Source organism: Tamandua tetradactyla, chromosome 1, assembly GCF_023851605.1.
Source record: "Tamandua tetradactyla isolate mTamTet1 chromosome 1, mTamTet1.pri, whole genome shotgun sequence".
Classification (NCBI taxonomy): domain Eukaryota; kingdom Metazoa; phylum Chordata; class Mammalia; order Pilosa; family Myrmecophagidae; genus Tamandua; species Tamandua tetradactyla.
The window spans coordinates 207,829,711-207,848,345 of NC_135327.1; the positions used below are offsets into that span (position 1 = coordinate 207,829,711).

The 18,635-nt window shown below is 36.3% G+C and overlaps 1 protein-coding gene and 1 pseudogene across 2 annotated transcripts in view; one reads left to right on the forward strand and one right to left on the reverse strand.

Moving 5' to 3' along the window:
- The window catches only part of GTPBP4 (GTP binding protein 4), a 36,821-nt gene that overhangs the window by 3,382 nt on the left and 14,804 nt on the right, over positions 1-18,635 (forward strand). Inside the window, exons 3-9 of one of the 2 annotated variants that reach the window (XM_077151738.1) lie at positions 4,345-4,448; positions 4,535-4,671; positions 5,951-6,051; positions 7,459-7,551; positions 8,284-8,475; positions 8,575-8,640; positions 15,474-15,563. In XM_077151738.1, coding sequence (XP_077007853.1) covers positions 4,345-4,448; positions 4,535-4,671; positions 5,951-6,051; positions 7,459-7,551; positions 8,284-8,475; positions 8,575-8,640; positions 15,474-15,563 — 783 coding nt within the window. The remainder of the gene's footprint in view (positions 1-4,344; positions 4,449-4,534; positions 4,672-5,950; positions 6,052-7,458; positions 7,552-8,283; positions 8,476-8,574; positions 8,641-15,473; positions 15,564-18,635) is intronic. The other variant, XM_077151742.1, reaches the window with a different exon arrangement.
- LOC143675668 (aldo-keto reductase family 1 member B1 pseudogene) lies at positions 2,027-2,969 on the reverse strand (annotated as a pseudogene).

Here is an 18,635-nt window from a genome sequence, read left to right on the forward strand (position 1 = left end):
GTAAGTGTGGTTTTGCAAAGTTTACAGATAACCAATGTGAGGGAAATGGAAGATAATAGAATTTTGGAAACAGAGTTCAGGTTTTTAAATTTCTCAGTAGTCTTCCTTACACCCCAGCCAAACCCTGAGAGGGTCCAAGGCTATCATCTCAGGCTAACCTCCAGGCTTACAGAGATGATCCAAATTTGGAAACTATAGATTTTAAATTCTGAAACTCAGCATTTATCTGTCAGCTCACCAGCCTTTAAACTCCTGCTTGCCTGGGCTTCATTTCTTCCCTCAGTCTACAGCTTCTGTTTCCTATAGGCTCAGCTTGAGTCAGCTGCCTGTGGTCCACCACTGTTTGAGATTTGTTGCTTCTCTTTAGTAAATGACAGTCAGTTCAGCACTGACCATTTTCCTCACTGGTGAGAAGAGGTGCGTGGGGAGCTTTGACTTCTGTGTGAAACTGAAATGAGCTGAACTCTTACTTGTGCTTCATGTTGCAGTTTTCCTATTTATTTAGTTATAGGAAACTAAATAAATTTAGTTATAGAAAAGCAAAAGCGGAAACTACTTGCTATTAGCAAAGTCTTAAAGTTTATAAAAGATTCCTGTGTTTTGATCATGTGGTTGCAGGGTTATTTCAAATTGTAAAGAATATGGGGATCAGCAATTCAGTATTCGAATCTAAATTTTCCCTTGCTCCAATATAGACTCTGAAGTTGATTTATGTTATTATATATTTATATATATTTTTTGTCAATAATGGTTTGTTTAAAAAAAGTGGCAAAGTGTTTAAAATCAAAAGTAATAATTCTTACTAGAGGACAGGCACCCGTATTATGGTTAGGGCTTGACACAGGGTGCTCAATAGATGCTTTTTAAGTGAATGAATAATTTCTTGTGAAAGGGCAGGTACTAGGAATTACTTGGGCATGAGAAAACAGGTGAGAATGAGATTAAGAGTCTAAACAATGTTTGATATCAGAAGATACCTGATTTTAACAAAAAAAGAACCTATTTTGAGTTAATTAATACTAGATTTTTGAGATTCTTCCTTGTTAAGAAGTTTTATGCCTTTTTTTCTTTGCATTGTTTTATACATTAGAGGGTAGGAGAATTCAAATTTATGAACATTCTTTCCTGTTTAGCTTTATTTTTTAAAATAGAGACAGTTATCTGAGAACGATATTAAAATGGATGTTTAAATCCAGCTATTCACTGAACACTTGTTATGTGTTTCATGCAGAGCGAGGTATTAGGAATACGGCAGTGAATAAAAAAACCCTATCCTCTTTCTAATGCGGGAAATTGGTAGTAAACATGAAAAGATATAGATAGCGTGTCAGATGAAAAAACTGAGCCAAGTAAGGGGATAGGACATGCCAGTGCAGTGGGATTGTTAGTTCTTAGAAAAAATAACATTGGAGCAGACCTGAAGAAAGTGAGGTAGTGAGCCTTGTGAATATCTGGAGAAAGAATGAGCAAAGAAGAAAGCAAGTGCTGGAGTCCGGAGCATGATGTCTTCAAGGAGCAATGAGATCGCTGAGGCTGGGGTAGAGTTTGTGAGAGGGGTCAAAGAGGTAATGGGACAGGTACACACAAGTTGTGTTGAAATATAAATTTTATTTACGAGTAAGCTGTTGGAGGGTTTTGAGCATAGGAGTGACGCAGCATGCTTTGGCTTAAATTTTTTTTTTTGGCTCACAGAAGCACTTTTTATTTGAGACAAGAAGAAGTCTGGCTGAAAGGAAAATAATTAATTCCAAGCAGTCCAAACCCAGCTGTTAGTGGCACCATTTTGACATTATAGAGTTTTTTCTTCTTGGTCAGAAAGGTGTATTCAACTTGGATTTCCTAGTAGGGAAAAAAAAGGGCAAAGAAAACTGAAGAGAATTCTAACGCACAGATATTACTCTTCATACCCCACCACCCATCAGGCTGCTAATGCTGAGGATCTCAGGTCACACAACAGTTACAAGAGGAAAGGAGGGAGGAAAAACAGGAGAGTAGGTCACTTGGTGAAGCACCGGATTCCACAGCTTCAAAACTCAGTAGTGAAGGGGCAGTCCTTGTGAGAGGAAGTACTTACCAAGGCACAAACCCTCCAGATCCTGTTGTAACTCAGTAAGTTAGTCATATCCACACTACTTAGTTCAAAGACAAAGATCTGACAGTTCTCAGTGATGCGTTCATGTGTCACAGACTTGGGAATCACCACCGTATTCCTCTACGTGGGAATCGGAGCAACACCTGGGCTGTAAGTTTTATTATGCTTGGTTACAACTGCTTTGATCCTGGGATCTTGCAGTAGGAAAGGGTCCTGGCTTGGCCCATGGCCTGTCAGGATAGCCAAAGGGACTATAGGCAGTCACCATTATGCCTTTGGACGTGCAGTACTAGAATCACTTCTCCTGAGTTAGGTATAGGTGACACTTAGTCTGGTTAATCATAGGCTTATATTTTAAGTCAGGTTTATTTAAGATCCTCTGGAGAGGGTTGAAGTTAGATACTCTAATAACTTTGACCAGCCCTTCTTCCACCAGCTCTTCCATGGCAGCGCATGTGTCTACAAAATCTGTGTCACTTGGAATTGTGATGCCTCCCTCATCCAACAGGGAAAACTCCTTCCCAGTCTGAAAGCCTGCAGGCCAGTGAATAACGTAGAGGTCCCGGTAGTCCACCTTGAGGTCACTAAGTGTCTTTTGTCAGGCTCCTTTCACCAGACTTTTCTCATGGCATGTTCCCCAAAGCTTGCTGACAGTGAAGAGGCCCTTGCACTTCACCACCTGCTCCTTGAGCTTCTCCTGGATGGCCACCCCCGCCTTGTTCTCATTCTGGTACACATGGGTGCAGTCAGTGTGGCAGTACCCACCATCAATGGCTACCTTCACAGCTTCTGTCACTGTGCCTGAAAGGGCCTTCCAGGTACCCAGCCCCAGGATGGGCATCTTGCCGCCGTTGCAGAGCAGGATGTGGTTAGCCATGGCTACTAGACTTGATTGACCCCAACTCAGAACTACTTGATATCTTTTAAAAGGATAAGTAGTTGCATTGTTTTGAGCAGGATGTAGAGGGATAAGAACCAAGTAAGAGTTTAGTGCAGTGACCTTGGTGAAAATAATGAGATATAGGTGGCTATGGTAGTAGTGAAGTGGTGTAGAACTGACAGGATTTGCTAATAGAATAGATGTGGGTTATGAAAGAGAAGTGTAGAATGACTTCGATGGGCTTTAGTACCTTATGTAATGGAATTTCCATTCACCAAGATAGAGGATACTGAAGGAGGATCACGTTTGAGGAAGAGGAAGAGAAATCAAAAATTTGGTTTGTACAAATTAATTGTGAGATGAATATAAAACTTCCAAATGTCACCAAGTAATTTGAAGTTCAAGAGAGATCTAGCCTGGAGATAAAAATGAGGTTTGTTAAAATGTAGGTTAGTATTTACAATTTCTGTGCGATCACTTAGGTAGTGAGCAGAGAAGGACAAGTGCTCTGGGGGGCTCTAATGTTTTGAGTTGGGAATGTGAAGAGGAACCAGCAAAGGAGTTTGAGAATAAATGGCCAGTTACAGGAGACAACCACACAGATTAGGGTCCTGGAAGCCGTTTAAATAAATGCTCCAAGAAGGATGGCGTGATCAAACATCCAGTGCTCGTAAGAAATGTGGTAAGGTAAAGAATGAGAATTGGAAAACTTGATGAGCTTTCAAGTTTTGGAAACTTGATGAGCTATTCCATCACTTGATGGAGCAGTAGAGTGATATTCTGATTGGAGTGGGCTCAAGGAGGTAGGTGGAAAGAAAGAAAGATACAGTGTAAATGTAACTTTATGGAGTAAGCAAGAAGGGGGAGCAAAGAAATGAAGCAGTGATTGGAAAGATGTGGACTCAACGGAGTCTTACATTTTATAAAAATTGGGGAAATAACATGTTCATAGACTGATGGGAATGATCAAGTAGAGATTGGAGAATTAAAAATGGAATATTGAAGGGAGAAGGGTTGGAGCTAAGTTCTTGAGTAGTAAGAAGAGGTCTGATGCATAAGGGGAGTGTTACCTTGGCTGGAACCTTGGGTAGTTCTTCCATAAAGAACAGGGAGTGTATAGGCAGAAGTGCAGGTGGGCAAGTAGAATGGATCACTGGTGTTTAGAGCAGCTCCTGGCTGATTTTTTTTCTGTTTTCTCAATGAGAGAAATAAATGGTCATTAGCCAAGAAAGTGAGAATTGAGGAAAAGATGCCGGAGGTTTGAGGAGAAAGGAAAAGATGTGCTGTATTTCCCTAGGAAATTATTCTTCAAGTTTTATTTACATATAGGATGAAAGAACTGGACCAAAATGACAACTTTTTTTTTCAATAGGATATCCATCCATTTTATGCCGATTTGATGAATATTCTCTATGACAAGGATCATTACAAGTTGGCTCTAGGACAAATAAATATTGCCAAAAATTTAGTGGACAAGTAAGGCATTTTCTTAATGTATAGTATCTTTTAAACTGTTTTAGAACATGACAAATCTCTTATGTGTTTAAAAATTTTTTTTTAAGTGTTGCTAAAGATTATGTACGGCTTATGAAATATGGAGATTCTCTCTATCGCTGCAAACAGCTGAAACGGGCTGCCCTTGGGCGCATGTGTACTATTATCAAGAGACAGAAACAGAGTCTGGAATATTTGGAACAAGGTATTTATTATATATTTTAAGCAAAATGGATTTTGGTATGTTCTATTAAGATATTTGATCTATGTTGAGAAGTTGTTTTTTAAGTGTGTGCTTGTTATTTGTTGCATGTGCTATTTTAGAGATGACAGGGTTATATTATTTTTTCCAGCTTTCTTATCCTAATGGGCGAGTTATTTTTAATTGAAAAAGGGGTTAGTACTTATAATGTTTACAATTTAGTAACTATTAAGAAACTTGTTTTTCATATTTAATAGATAAGACCCACATAAATCATAAGAAAATTCTGGAAAATACATAAAATAAATTGACCCGTAGTTCCACCTGTTATTAATATTTTTATTTCTGTTTATTTTTTATTAGAGAAGTTATAGGTTAACAGAACAATCATTCATAAAATGCAGGATTCCTTACACCACCCCACCAACAACAACTTCCATTGGTGTGGGACATATGTTACAATTGATGACAGCACATTTTTTAATAATTGTAGTATTAGTTAAAGTCCATGATATTTTAATTTTTTATAAAAAATGCTTTTCTTTGAAATAAGTGCATTAGCATCCAAAAGTATTCTTCATTTTTTTACCTGATATTTTTATTTCTGGGACTTTCTTATGAATGTGATAGGATTTTATTGAAATAGTTGCTTGCTTTCTTACATGCATGCGTTGTTAAACTAAAATTATTTTAACTCAATGTTGATTTAGTTCCCCTCATCTTGCAAATAATTTTTGAAAAGATTATAATACTTGGAATTGTTGAAAGTGCTTTCTAATCTTTATGGTAATATGAGTATCGTTATGGAACTGTGTTCATATTACAGATATGGTAAAGGAGGACTAAAGTAATTAAATAATAAGACCTCTGCCAAAGAGCCAAAAAGTGGTGGCACTTACTCTTGAAAAGATACTGTTTTCCAGGTATTAACTCAGTTCGTAAGAGGCATCTGGGTACTTATTTCTTAGACTTGTGTTTTGGGCCCCACTCTTGACCTATTGAATTGAAATATTGGGTTGGTAGGGCTAAGAATATTATTCTTGGTACAGCCAGATTTGGGAGATAATACTCTGTATACCATGTTACCTCTGCAACTAACCCATTTTTCCATTAATTTATATTTTCTTAATCACTTAAGAAATGTTGCTGTGTGAGATTAATATTACCATGGGCTTGGAGTATAACGGAGTTGAACAGAAAATTTCAAGCAAATCTTAAACTTTAAACTTTTAGTCTCTTAATTTTCTTAGAAAATTAAACATTTTTTTTGAACTTTCCACAGTGCGTCAACATTTATCCCGTTTGCCAACCATTGATCCAAATACAAGGACTCTGCTTTTATGTGGGTACCCCAATGTCGGAAAATCCAGCTTCATCAATAAGGTTGGTCTGGTTTTGATTATAAAGCTGACAATGTGATTATTTTTGGTGAGAGAGCCATTGTATTCTGGGTTTGTGGAATAAATGTTGACTTTGGTAATATTTTTGGCAGACTAGTCTAGTCATTTAATAAGTATCGTCCTAGTCTGCAGGATTATTTAACACCTGGAAAAATACCTTATTTCTTCTAAGGAGGATGAACTGTTTGTCAGAATCTAGATTTATATTGCAATAAGAGACTTGTATATGTCAGAAATTTCTAAGAAATGTGAGATACTCAAATACATTTTTGTTAAAATAGCTTTTCACTATATTCACTGATATATGTATCAGATAACAGAAAGGATGTGTTATTGCAGCATATTCTGGGAATGGTGGTGACAGAGTAGTAATTTATTTTAAATATTTTTCCTGTTGAATTGTATTTTCTCAATCTCAAAAAATATTTCTTGGTTAATTTGTCACTGGTTGCTATATCAACATAAACTATTTAATCCATTGTAGTGTTAAGTTTCTAAGCCAGTTTTTACTTGAGTGGGTTTATTAGGATTCAGTGGTACTATTTAAGTAATGTAGTGATTTATTGCCTCAGGACATTTTAACAGAATTTAAGAGTTCTGAAAAGAATACAGCATTTAATTTTATGCAACTAGCAACAGCTCAACACCCCAAATTCCCTCACTCCCACCACCCCACCCTAGCAAAAAATATATAAAATAAGTTATAGCTTATCTGGTACCAAGAATACGTTTGATTTTAGGTAGATTTTTAAGTTTTTACTTTATCCAAAAGTTGCTATGGCATGGTGACAAGGGATCTGCAGTATCCTGTCTGGTGTTTTCAGATAACTTTTAAGCGTGCTGTGAATAATTTTTAGGCCTAATGAATAATGCTGTGTGATCTAAAATGCTAGTCAATCACTACCTGTGCCTTTTTAAAATTTAAATTAATTTAAATTAAACAAAATTAAAATTCAGTTCCTCAGTTGCATACTAACCGCATTTCAGGAGATCACCTGGTGGCTGCCGTATTAGATGGTGCATTTATAGAATGTTTCTGTCATTCCAGTGGGACAAGCACTGAGAAGATGGGGCAGGGGGAAAAGTTCTTGAACTTGCGCTCAATGATGAATATCCTCCAGATCTGGGTTCTCCTTAGCCTTCCTCATGTCTGATTCATGTTCTTCCTCTGCAGTTCAGGTGTTATGAGGGAAGTGGATCTAGTTGGTTTGTAGGTTTGGTAGCTTCTGTCCTAAACGTTTAATCATGTGAGGCCTGTTTTATTTCTTTTTCTACAAAAACACCAATTAGTTTCAGTAATATGTAGGTGCCATGTTTATGTTCTTTGAGAGAAAGCAGGAAATAATAATAAAATTTGTGATTATTTAAGTTTTGATTGTTTTATTTAAAGGTGACAAGAGCAGATGTAGATGTACAGCCTTACGCCTTTACAACTAAATCTTTGTTTGTTGGGCACATGGATTACAAGTATCTACGTTGGCAGGTGAGCGTTCTTTACCTTTAAAGATAGAACATACCTCTTAGTTTTTTTCTTAGTGGATTTGATTTCAGTGGTTTCCAAAGAACTATAGTATCTGCCCATTTCATAATACTCTTAGTATAGAGGCAACTGTATCTCCTCTAGAGAGAATGTTGGGGAGATGAAGAAAATAGATTCTCTGGAGACCCCAAGAACTTGGAATTTGTCTGTAACCAGTAGCTTTGGGGCTGTGTGAGGGTAGTTCATTTACCTCTGATACAGTTCAAGGAATTAGCCGGCTAACAGTATGAATTTGTATATTATGTTAACCATGAGGTCCTTTTGCTGAAATGAAGAGCTATTTGTCAACATTTCTGATTCTGTCATTAGAAGTGGCATATTCTATTTAAAAGTTTAAATCAGTTTGTTTCTGCAGTGCAGTAATTTTGTAAATTATGAAGTAATTCTTAAGACATGGATGTTTTGCTAGTTATTTCAGTTCTTTAATTTTGTGATGTCACTAATGAAAGAGAGGAGTCATTTCTCTCAAGCTAATCTTCCCCCAACCCTCACTTTTTTTTAAATTAAAGAATATGTGTTTTTCTCTTACTACTTTGTTTATTTTATTATGGTCAGTTGTGGAGGTCTACATTTTTTTTTGTCAAGTCTAGTTTGGGAATGTGAAGAGATCCTGGATGTATTGGACAAGAAGTTTGTGAATAACAAGTCTTTGGAATAATGAAATTGAAATTTTAGGTTGTGGATACTCCAGGGATTTTGGATCACCCCTTGGAGGATAGGAACACTATTGAAATGCAGGCCATCACAGCACTGGCCCACCTTCGTGCTGCAATTCTGTATGTCATGGATTTGTCTGAACAGTGTGGACATGGATTGAAGGAGCAGCTAGAACTCTTCCAAAATATTAGACCTCTCTTTATCAATAAGGTATGATAATTAATATTTTACTGTTAATGTTAATTTTAAAATGAATAATTTATAATCTGTTTTGAAGATATTAACTTCATTATTTCTCTTCCTTACTAGCCTCTTATAGTTGTGGCAAATAAATGTGATGTGAAGAGAGTATCTGAACTTTCTGAAGATGATCAGGTAAAGCATCTTAACATTAGGTAACAATTCAAATGTTTCTTAGCTCCTAATTTAGAATTTCATTCTCTCTCAATCAGAATTTAGTAGGAATTTTAGCAATACTATTCTGTTTTTTTTTATTTAAAGTTGTAACAGCCTTAGTGCTTTAGTGACGTGACCAACATAAAAACCCAGGTAGTGGCAAACTAACTGAATCCCAGGTTTCCTGATTCCTACTCTGTATTCTTGGAGCTCTGAGAAAAGTCCATGTGTTTAGTAGTGAATCCATACATTTAACCTTTGGTAAATATGTTTAGGCGTCAGGATAACTTATATGTAAGAGCAACATTTTCCAAAATATATTTCTATTTAAAAAAGATGTTCATAGATACTACTTAACAAAAGATGTTAAATAAGTTTGGGAAATGACTCATTAAATAAAGGAAAATGGACTTCTGTAAAGTATTGTAATATAGGATTTTTCAGATTCTTAAATATTTAATGTTTACTGTAAATTTCCAAGAGGAAGATAACACTTTTATGCATCATGTTTCAAACTGATTTGACCCTGCAACCCATTCACGATCAGTGCTTTGAGAAGCAGTGCACTAGAATAGTGGTTCTCAAGATGTGGTTCCTGGATCAGCAACATCATTTTCACTTTTACCTGGTAACTTCTTTGAAATGCAAATCCCTGAGCCCCACCTCAGACTTACAACATCAAAAAATTTGAGGATAGGTCCCAGCAGTCTGTGTTTTTTTACAGGCCTTCCAGGTATTTCTGATATGTATTTAAGTTTTGAGAACCAATGTGCTAGAATAATAAATTAGACCTGGCCATGTGTCCTGCAGTGTACTACACTAATACAAATTAAAGTCTTGATGTCACTTGTTTTATTTGGAAATTTAGTATTTGGTAAGAAGTAGGCTTCTTTAAGTAGCCATACTGGTTTTTCTTAGTGTATTTTCTCTAAATTACTGTTTAAACACTGACAAGAGAATTAACTTGTCTTAAAAAGAACCCATGTATCTACTAAGTTATTTCAGTTTTTTTTTCTAAAGAAAATTAGAGGGTGGAGAAGAGGGGAAAGTAAATAGTGCTAGGAAGGTTTAAGAAACAAATGCAGTTTTAAAAATACAGGGAGGGGGCAAGATGACAGATAGGAAGGTGTGGAATTTAGTTAGTCCTGTAGAGCAGCTATAGTGAACATCCAGGAGAACTGCCTGAAACAGCTGTTTGGGGGATGTGCATGACAGGACACACATCATACACAAGTCTGAAACTGGTAGAAGGCCCAGAGATCATACCACAGAACTGGATGTAAAGCCCCAAACCACAGAGGCTGGCCCACCTCCCCCACTGGCAAGGCAGGTTGCTGTATACACTTCCCAATGGGGAAGAAGGAGCAGATTATATTAGGAGCAAGAGAAGATAGATCAACCAAGCTCCAGTTGTGTTTTTTTTTTTTTCTGCACAAACTGTATTTCAAGGTAACCAAATATCACTGAAGGAAAAAACCTTTGCAGAAAATTTCTGATTAGTAAGTAGAGAAGGAATAACAGAATCTTAATATCATCATTTTGCAACCCCTAATGAAATAATGGATTTAGTGAATGACCATCAAGGACTACTAAAATCATTAGGTAAAAAAATGATGAAAAACTGATGATAAATGGGTCAGGCTGAAAATGCCTGAGCCCGTTAACTGATCTTTTTTTTAATTAAAAATTTTTTTTTAAATACCAAAAAAAAAATAAACAAATGCAAACATTCTAACTTTTGATCATTCCGTTCTACATATATAATCAGTAATTCACAATATCATCACATAGTTGCATATTCATCATCATGATCCAGTTGTGTTTTTAATGCACAAATTTGCACTGCTGAGTACAAACTCCCAGCACAGATACACCCAGAGAAAACAGGAGAGTAACCCTGAGGTCTCTCTCTCCCCCAGCAGAGAGGAAACGGGGTGACAAGGAAAAAAAACTCAAAAATGAACAAAAAAATGAAGACTTCTGGAGTTGGATGGGCTCAGAATACTGGAAAAGGGCTATCCTTTTAGAGAGCTGGGTACCGACTCCAGCTTCTGTCTGGTGACCCTTGGGGACTGGAGGCTGGCTCTGAAAAGGGATTTTAGTTTAGTTGTTTTCCTTCTCCCCCCCCCCCCCTTTTGTTTTAAAGTTTTTTAAGTAGCTCATTAGAGAAAACCTCAGGCATTTTCAATTGTCGGCTCTGATCCAGGCAAGGGTAGAGTTAAAATAGGTTTGAGAGTCAGAGTAACAAGTCAAGTGAAGGAGGTAATTCTCCACAGGGCATCTATTCCCCAAGGAAAGCAGGGGAGGGGGGTGGTTAGTGCAGGGCCCAGTTCAAGTGGTGGCCTGCCTTCAAAGTCAGACCCCAGTGGCTGGGAATCAGAGCTTAAGCCTGCCGTTCTACCTCAGCCCCTGTCTAAACCACACTCCTGGCAGATTTAGATTAAAGGCTCCACACCAGTCTATGCCAGGGGTAACTGCAGACTGACAAGTGCCACCGGCTGGGCGGGATAGGAAAAGCAGAGTCTAGAGGCTTCACAGGAGAGTCTTGGTTCTCACAGGGAAACTTGATACTAATTACACTCTCCTCCTGAGACCTGGGCCTGCCTTGTTTGGGAAAATCTAATTGGAGTTGGTCAGATCTGGGGAGACCCTCCTCAAAAAGAAGGATCTGTATAGGCAGGGCATGATCCAGAAAAGCAAGAGCTGAAAAATTTTGAACAGTTAAATAGAAGTTATGCTAGAGGTCTAAAATATGTTGAACTGAATGCCAAAAAAACAGAGGACAAGGCCATCTAACAAGAAAACCCTAGGTATAGAAGTGAAAACAACCTCCAGAATAAGCTAAGCAAAGAAATCAGATGCTGGGACACCAACCAAAAATACAAGACATGTCAGGATAATTGAAGATATGGTCCAGTCAGAGGAACAAACTAATACTTCAAATGAGATGCAAGAGTTGAAACAATTAATGTTCAGTCAAACATGCTAAATCAAGTAAAAAATCAAATCAATGAGTTGAGGGAAGATATGGCAAAAGAGATGAAGGATATAAAGAAGACATTGAGTGACGACACAGAAGAACTTGAAAGCTTGAGAAGACAAATGGCAGAACTTATAGGAATGAAAGGCACAATAGAAGACATAAAAAACACAATGGAGACTTACGACAGCAAACTTGAAGAGGCAGAAGAAAGGATTAATGAACTAGCAGACAGGACATCTGAAATTCTACACATAAAGGAAAAGATAGGAAACAGAGTGGAAAAATATGAGCAGAATCTGAGAATTAAATGACAACACGAAGCAAATGAATATGTGTGTTATGGGTGTCCTAGACAGGGAAGAGAAGGGAAAAGGGGCAAAAAGAATAATGGAGAAAATTATCACTAAAAATTTCCCATTACTTATGAAAGACATAAAGTTAGAGATCCAAGAAGCACAGCATGCCCCAAACAGAATAGATCCACATAGTCCTACTCCAAGACACTTATTAATCAGATTTTCAAGTGTCAGAGACGAAGAGAATTCTGAAAGCAGCAAGAGAAAAGTGATCCATCACCTACAAGTGAAGCTCAATAAGACTATATCCAGATTTCTCAGTAGAAACCATGATGTCCAGAAGGCAGTGGTATGTTATATTTAATATATTGAAAATGAAAAACTGCCAACCAAGAATTCTGTATCTGTCAAAACTGTCCTTCAAAAAGGAAGGAGAGTTTAAAATATTTTAAGACATACAGGCAATGAGAGAGTTTGTAAATAAGAGACTGGCTCTACAAGAAATATTAAAGGTGCACTCCAAGTAGATATGGAAAAACAGGAGAGAGAGGACTGGAGAAGAATGTAGAAATTACTAACATTAAGGGTAAAAAGAAAAAACGAGATATGAAATAAAAAGTCCAAAAGACAGAATGGCTGAAGAAAGTACTGCCTTTAGAGTAGTAGCATTAGAGGTTAGTGGATTAAACTCACCATTCAAAAGACAAAGACTGACGGAATGGATTAAAGAACAGGATCCATCTATATGCTGTTTACACGAGACTCACTTTAGACCCTAGGACAAAAATAGATTGAAAGTGAAAGGCTGGAAAAAGATATTTCACACAAACAACAACCAAAAAAGGGAGTAGCTCTGCTAATATCTGGCAAATTGGTTTTCAAATGTAAAGCAATTAAAAGAAACAAAGAAGGGCCCTATGTGTTAAAAAAAGGAACAATTCATCAAGAAGACATAATAATCATAAATATTTATGTTCTGAACCATAATGCCCCAAAATACATGCACACACTGACAGCACTGAAAGGAGAAGTAGAAATAGGCACCTCTACAGTAATAATTGGAGATTTCAGTTCTCTACTCTCATCAATGAATAGGAACTTGTAGACAGAGGATTAATAAGAAAACAGATTTTGAGTAAAATAATAAATGAACTAGACTTAACAAACATATACAAAACATTAAATGCCGAACAGCAGAATACACATTTTTCTCATGTGCTCATGGATCATTCTTTAGGATAGACCATGTGTTGAGTCACATAGCAAGTTTCAGTATATTTAAAAAGATTGAAATTACATGTAACACTATCTTAGATCATGATGATAATACCAGGTGGAAGGCTGGAGAATTCACAAATGTAAGGAGGCTAAATAACATGCTCTTAAAGAAATAGTCAAGGAAGAAATTGCAAGAGAAATCAGTAAATGTCTCGCAGCAAATGAAAATGAATACACAACACTTCCAATTTTATGAATGCATCAAGGTGGTGCTGAGAGAGATGTTTATTGTCCTAAATGCCTATATTAAAAAATAAGAAAGAGCAAAAATTGAGGAATTAACTATACACATGGAGGAACTAGAGAAAGAACAGCCAACTAAACCCAAAGCAAACAGAAGGAAGGAAATAGAAATGAGAGCAGAAATAAATGAAATTGAGAAGATGAAAACAATAGAAGCAGTGAACCAGATGTTGGTTCTTTGAGAAAATCAGTAAAAATTGATAGGGAAAAAGAGGTTGCCAATAAAAATCAGAAATGGGAGAGGGGATATAACTACTGACCCCTCAGAAATAAAGGAGATAATGGGAGGATACTGTGAGCAACTATATGCTAATAAAATAGAAGCTGTAGATGAAATGGACAACTTCCTAGAAAAGCATAAACAGCCAACATAAAGAAACAAATGTAATGATTAAGTTCTTAGGCTTTGGAGTTAGACATGTTCAAGTCCCGACTTTACCATTTATTAGCTGTGTGATAGGGAACTTAGTTAAACTTCCTGACTCTTAGTTTGTCTGTAAAATAGAGGTAAAAGCTGTATCATAGGTTTGTTGGAAAGATTTAATGAAATCGGAAAGCAAATTGGTAATAATAACTATTTTTAATGCAATGATAATGGCTATTTAATATTCCGTTAATAATTTTTTCTTTATATCCTGCCCTTTAGAAGTACTGAACTTCATCAAAGCAGCACTAAAGTAGATTGTTATCTCCGTTTTACAGATGATAAATTTTTGTCATCACATGCCCAGTCACGCTCAGGTCTATCTTACTCAGTAGTTGAACTGCTAGTAAGTGGCAGAATTGGTACTCAAACCTTGGTTTTCTCTAAGTTCAGTTCTCTTTCCAATAGAAGATGAAGTCTTCTGGCAAGTTAGATCCTGGTAATAGTGGAAATAGATCTTGTTCAGGAATAGCTTAAGTATGTTAGAACTGGTCACATTGCTTCTAACCATGGTTGTGTTTACAGTTAGATATATATTTTTTTTAGTGGCATTTGTGATGGAGGAAAATAAAAATGAAGTTCCTTCTCTTAGAGTCTTAGTAATTTCTAAGTATTTAGATTTGTAAATATTGTAAGAATTCAAGAGTTTTGCCATGCAAAGGAGGACTCCAAGAGACGTTCTCTCATGCAACATGCAAGGGGTTTATTTACCACACATGCGTGGGGCTCACTGAACATGCAGGAACAGAGAGCCCCGAGCCTGGGTTTTGGGAAGCTTTTTGAGGGCCAGAATAAGGGGGTGGGGTTTGAGGGTTGAACATGAGTTACAGGTTCTGCTTTATGCAGGAAGTAGATAACGAACATTTTGCAAGAAGTAGATAACAAACATTTTGCAAGAAGCAGATAACAAACATTTTTCACGCATGAGTCATAGGAGCTGCTTCATGCAAGAAGCAGCTGTCTCGTGCAAAACTCCCTTACTCAACCTTCTCAGTTGCATTCTTAGATAAACTTCCTCCGGCAGTTACAAGCTTGCATAACCAAGGCAGCAGAAAACCTTGCATAACAAAGGCAGCAGATAACCACCCCTGGGAAGTCCCGGGTTGTTTTTCTTAGCCTGATGGGGCCCATAACTCTTTTCTTTACAATCCTTCTTTACATAAGAAAAGTTAGCTACTGTTAAGTTTTATAAAATCCTTCTTTACAATATTTTATGTTGTTTTCTAGGGAATTCTTTGAAGGCTGTAGAGGTCAAATTTTTTTTTATGACAAGTAAATACTTTCTTAAAAAAATAGGTATCTAAATGTTTCTTTTTGGAAGATGTCTTACAGAATGTTGTGAAGCCAAGTATTCACTTGCTTTAGTATAGTTTGATCCTCCCACTAATTTGTATTTTCTTACTCATAGAAGAATATAGGATAAAAACAAATAACTTATTAGGAGATTTCTGTCCTTCAAAAGAGTTAAAAAACAAACCAGATGTTGAAGAATTAGAATTTACAATTACCATTTGAGAAATAGTAACACTTATTCCATAGGAGACTGGAAATAAATAATGCCTCTCACATTTTTTCTTTGTCTTCCCAGAAAATATTTATAGATTTGCAAGCTGAAGGATTTCCTGTGATAGAAACCAGCACCCTAACAGAGGAAGGTGTTATTAAAGTTAAAACAGAGGTCAGTACTTCTTAAAATCAGATATCGATCTTTTATTTTAATGTCTTTTTCGAGTTTTAGAAAAAAATAGTTTTTCTGCTAGGTTTTAGTAATACTCTGAGCATTCACATGCTAGATAGTGAGAAATAGTACTCTAGTTAATAAGACAGTGTTTTAAGTCCTACTCCACACTCCCAAGTGAATATGGGAATTTGAAGAGGTATAATTCCAACCATAGGTAATTTACCATAAAATATCTGCTGTTGGGGGTGCAAGGGTAGATCAGTGGTAGAATTCTTACCTGCCACGTGGGACACCCGGGTTCGATTCCTGGCTCATGCATTCCTCCCCCCCCCCCAAAAATTCAACAAATGGTCTGCAATAATGGGATAGTCACATGGAAGAAGAACACATTGTTACCCCTACCATACAGCCTGCAAAAAAAATCTGCTGTCTCTTGACCTGATAATATTTCCATGAATTATTGCAAAAAGTGAATTAATGCACAAATTTAGATGGGAAGAGATAGTATGAAAAGCAGGAACACTAGGGGAAGGGGTGTGATCTCATATCAGATTTCACATGCTACCTTATAATTATTTTCTTCATTATTTCATTTTTACCTGAAATGAAAAAAAAAAAAGACAGCTGTGATACTGTTGATTTTACTGGGGGATTAGTTTCTCAAGTTAGAATCATAAGGTGAAAAATTGTGTACGTTTAATCTTACTTCTCAGATTCTTTAGGAAGAACAGTTTGAGGGCTCTGAGAGTCTTGGGAAAAGGTCACTAATGTTGGGAGAAGGTACAGAAAGGAAGGTGGGAGATGTTAAAAGTGAACTTTGCCAAGGGGCTCTTTTCAGAATTTTGCCTAAGGTTAGCACTCAACCCAAAAAGAAAAAAATAAATTTCTTGCCCCTTGTATAAGTATCATATGCTACATTAGCTTTTTTTCCCCCTCTATGAAATACCTATAATTATATTTTGCAAAGGATTACACAATCAATGAATTTACTAATGAGGCAGAGTTTACATCCTCACATACTGACGGATAAACATACATTCTCTAAGCACAAAGCTTATATTCACAAATAACTTTGCTTAAAGACAAAATTTCAATTAATGATCACAATGAGAATTTAGTTATTTAATGCAACCACTAATCTAATGTTGCCAATAAAATTTAAGCAGTTATATCACAAAACCAGGTCTGTATTCAGTGGGCGTGCATTAATAATCTATACAACTTAACATTATACCAAAAAAAGGAATTGGATACAAAATTTCCCTTAATTTTTGGTGGTTTTCAAATACCATGGCACAGATTACCAAAAAAACTGTAAAAACATTTTCAGTATTTTCACTAAAAAAATTGAATAAGCCTTTGAAATTTTCATACTGGGCTGCTGATTGAAAACATCAAGCTGGCCCCAGTCTATCAAAATTGACAGATAAATATTTACAGTGACTTGATAGGCTTTAATTACCATGAGACTGGAGGACAGTCCCTCCTATCAAAAACCCTTTGGGGTTAATTTTCAATGCAAACATATCTTTGTAAATGCTGTGGAAATATAACCTTGAAACATACCATTAAAGTCATGGCAGAGATGAAAAATAATACCCAAGTCAATCTTATCTGGCTTGTCAGCATAAAGCCCTTTGGCTCCCAAACACCCAAAACTGTAACCCTCTCCTCCATATAAAACTAAATTAAGAAGTTGAATGACTTTACCCTACTGCTGGGTGTTCTTCTACAGATTATCTTTCACTATATAACGAGGCAAGGGTCAAGCTCTGTTAACCTCCTTCTCTAGAGTATAATTAGCAAAGCATTGATCTGGCAATCCAAAATGCCGAACACACTTTTCAAACAGAACAAACTTTTATCAACCATTGTTGTATTTCGATGTTTGTGGCAGAGCAAGGGTGAAATCAGCGAGATGGATGCATAAAAGGAGTACAGAGGGCTACCTCTCACTCGGGCAAATAGCAACCTCACTGTTAACTCCGTGACCTTTTATTTTAGTTTCTTATACAAACAACAGCTCAGAGTACAAGCACAAAAACAAGCTGCTACTTGTTTTGTTACATTCTTTAAGCAAGATAGCTGGCCTTATTTACAGCCCAGTATGCAGAACTCCCTATTCTCATGCAGTTAAAGGAACTGTTTGCAGTTCCTTCACCTGAGGTACCCGCTTGCAGGTCATCCTCATGTCAAGTTTTTCCTACTCTTAATTCCTTAACCCTTCACATTGTTACTTCTATATGCCATGTTATTCTTGAAATTTAGATGGCTACCAATAAGCTAGGGAAACTATGAACACATCTTGTACTTTTCATCAAGGTTAAAGTGCAAATCTCCTTATCTCTGGTATTTTAAGAGTCAAAAACATGAAACACATAATTAAGGAACTGAAGTGATAGTAGAATACAAAAAAAAAACCTCTTTAAATATATACTTGAAGACCACAAAAAAACAATTTAATTTTTCTTCCATGAAATCTGTAAATAAATGTTTGGATGCTCTTTCCCAGGATCACAAATTCGAAAATTATTAAGAAGAAATGGGGAAAAAATAGCATTTCATAACAGTGAACTTAAGTTCACAAAGAATCTCTTTTTAATATTGAGATATGGAAGAAAATACCATGAAATTAATCCTGTTAAATTTGTTCTTAAGCACAGTAAATTTATGCCTTGGTCTTTAGTTAATATATAGAAAACTATAAATATACAGGGCTCTGGAGGGAAAAAAGTCACAATACATATTATTTAACATTCTATAGGCCTGAAAAACTTGTAAGGGCAGAGGGAGAAGGATGGCCAACTGAATTTTCATTTCAGAATCAAGAACTGAAAAAATTCCTGGGTCAGAAAAAGGTTCTAAATAGAACCACACTCTGAAAATACACAACTTAGATTTTTTTTTAAAGAAGAGAGAAAGTACAGAATAATTGCAGTCTCTTCCAAAAAGAAAATCTTAAATTAAGAGAAAGAGATTCTAAAAGTATAAACAAGTCTGGCTCAGAAAGAAAACTGAATAACATATCCAAAACTCTGTCCATAAAAGAAATGACGGTATGTCTTTAAT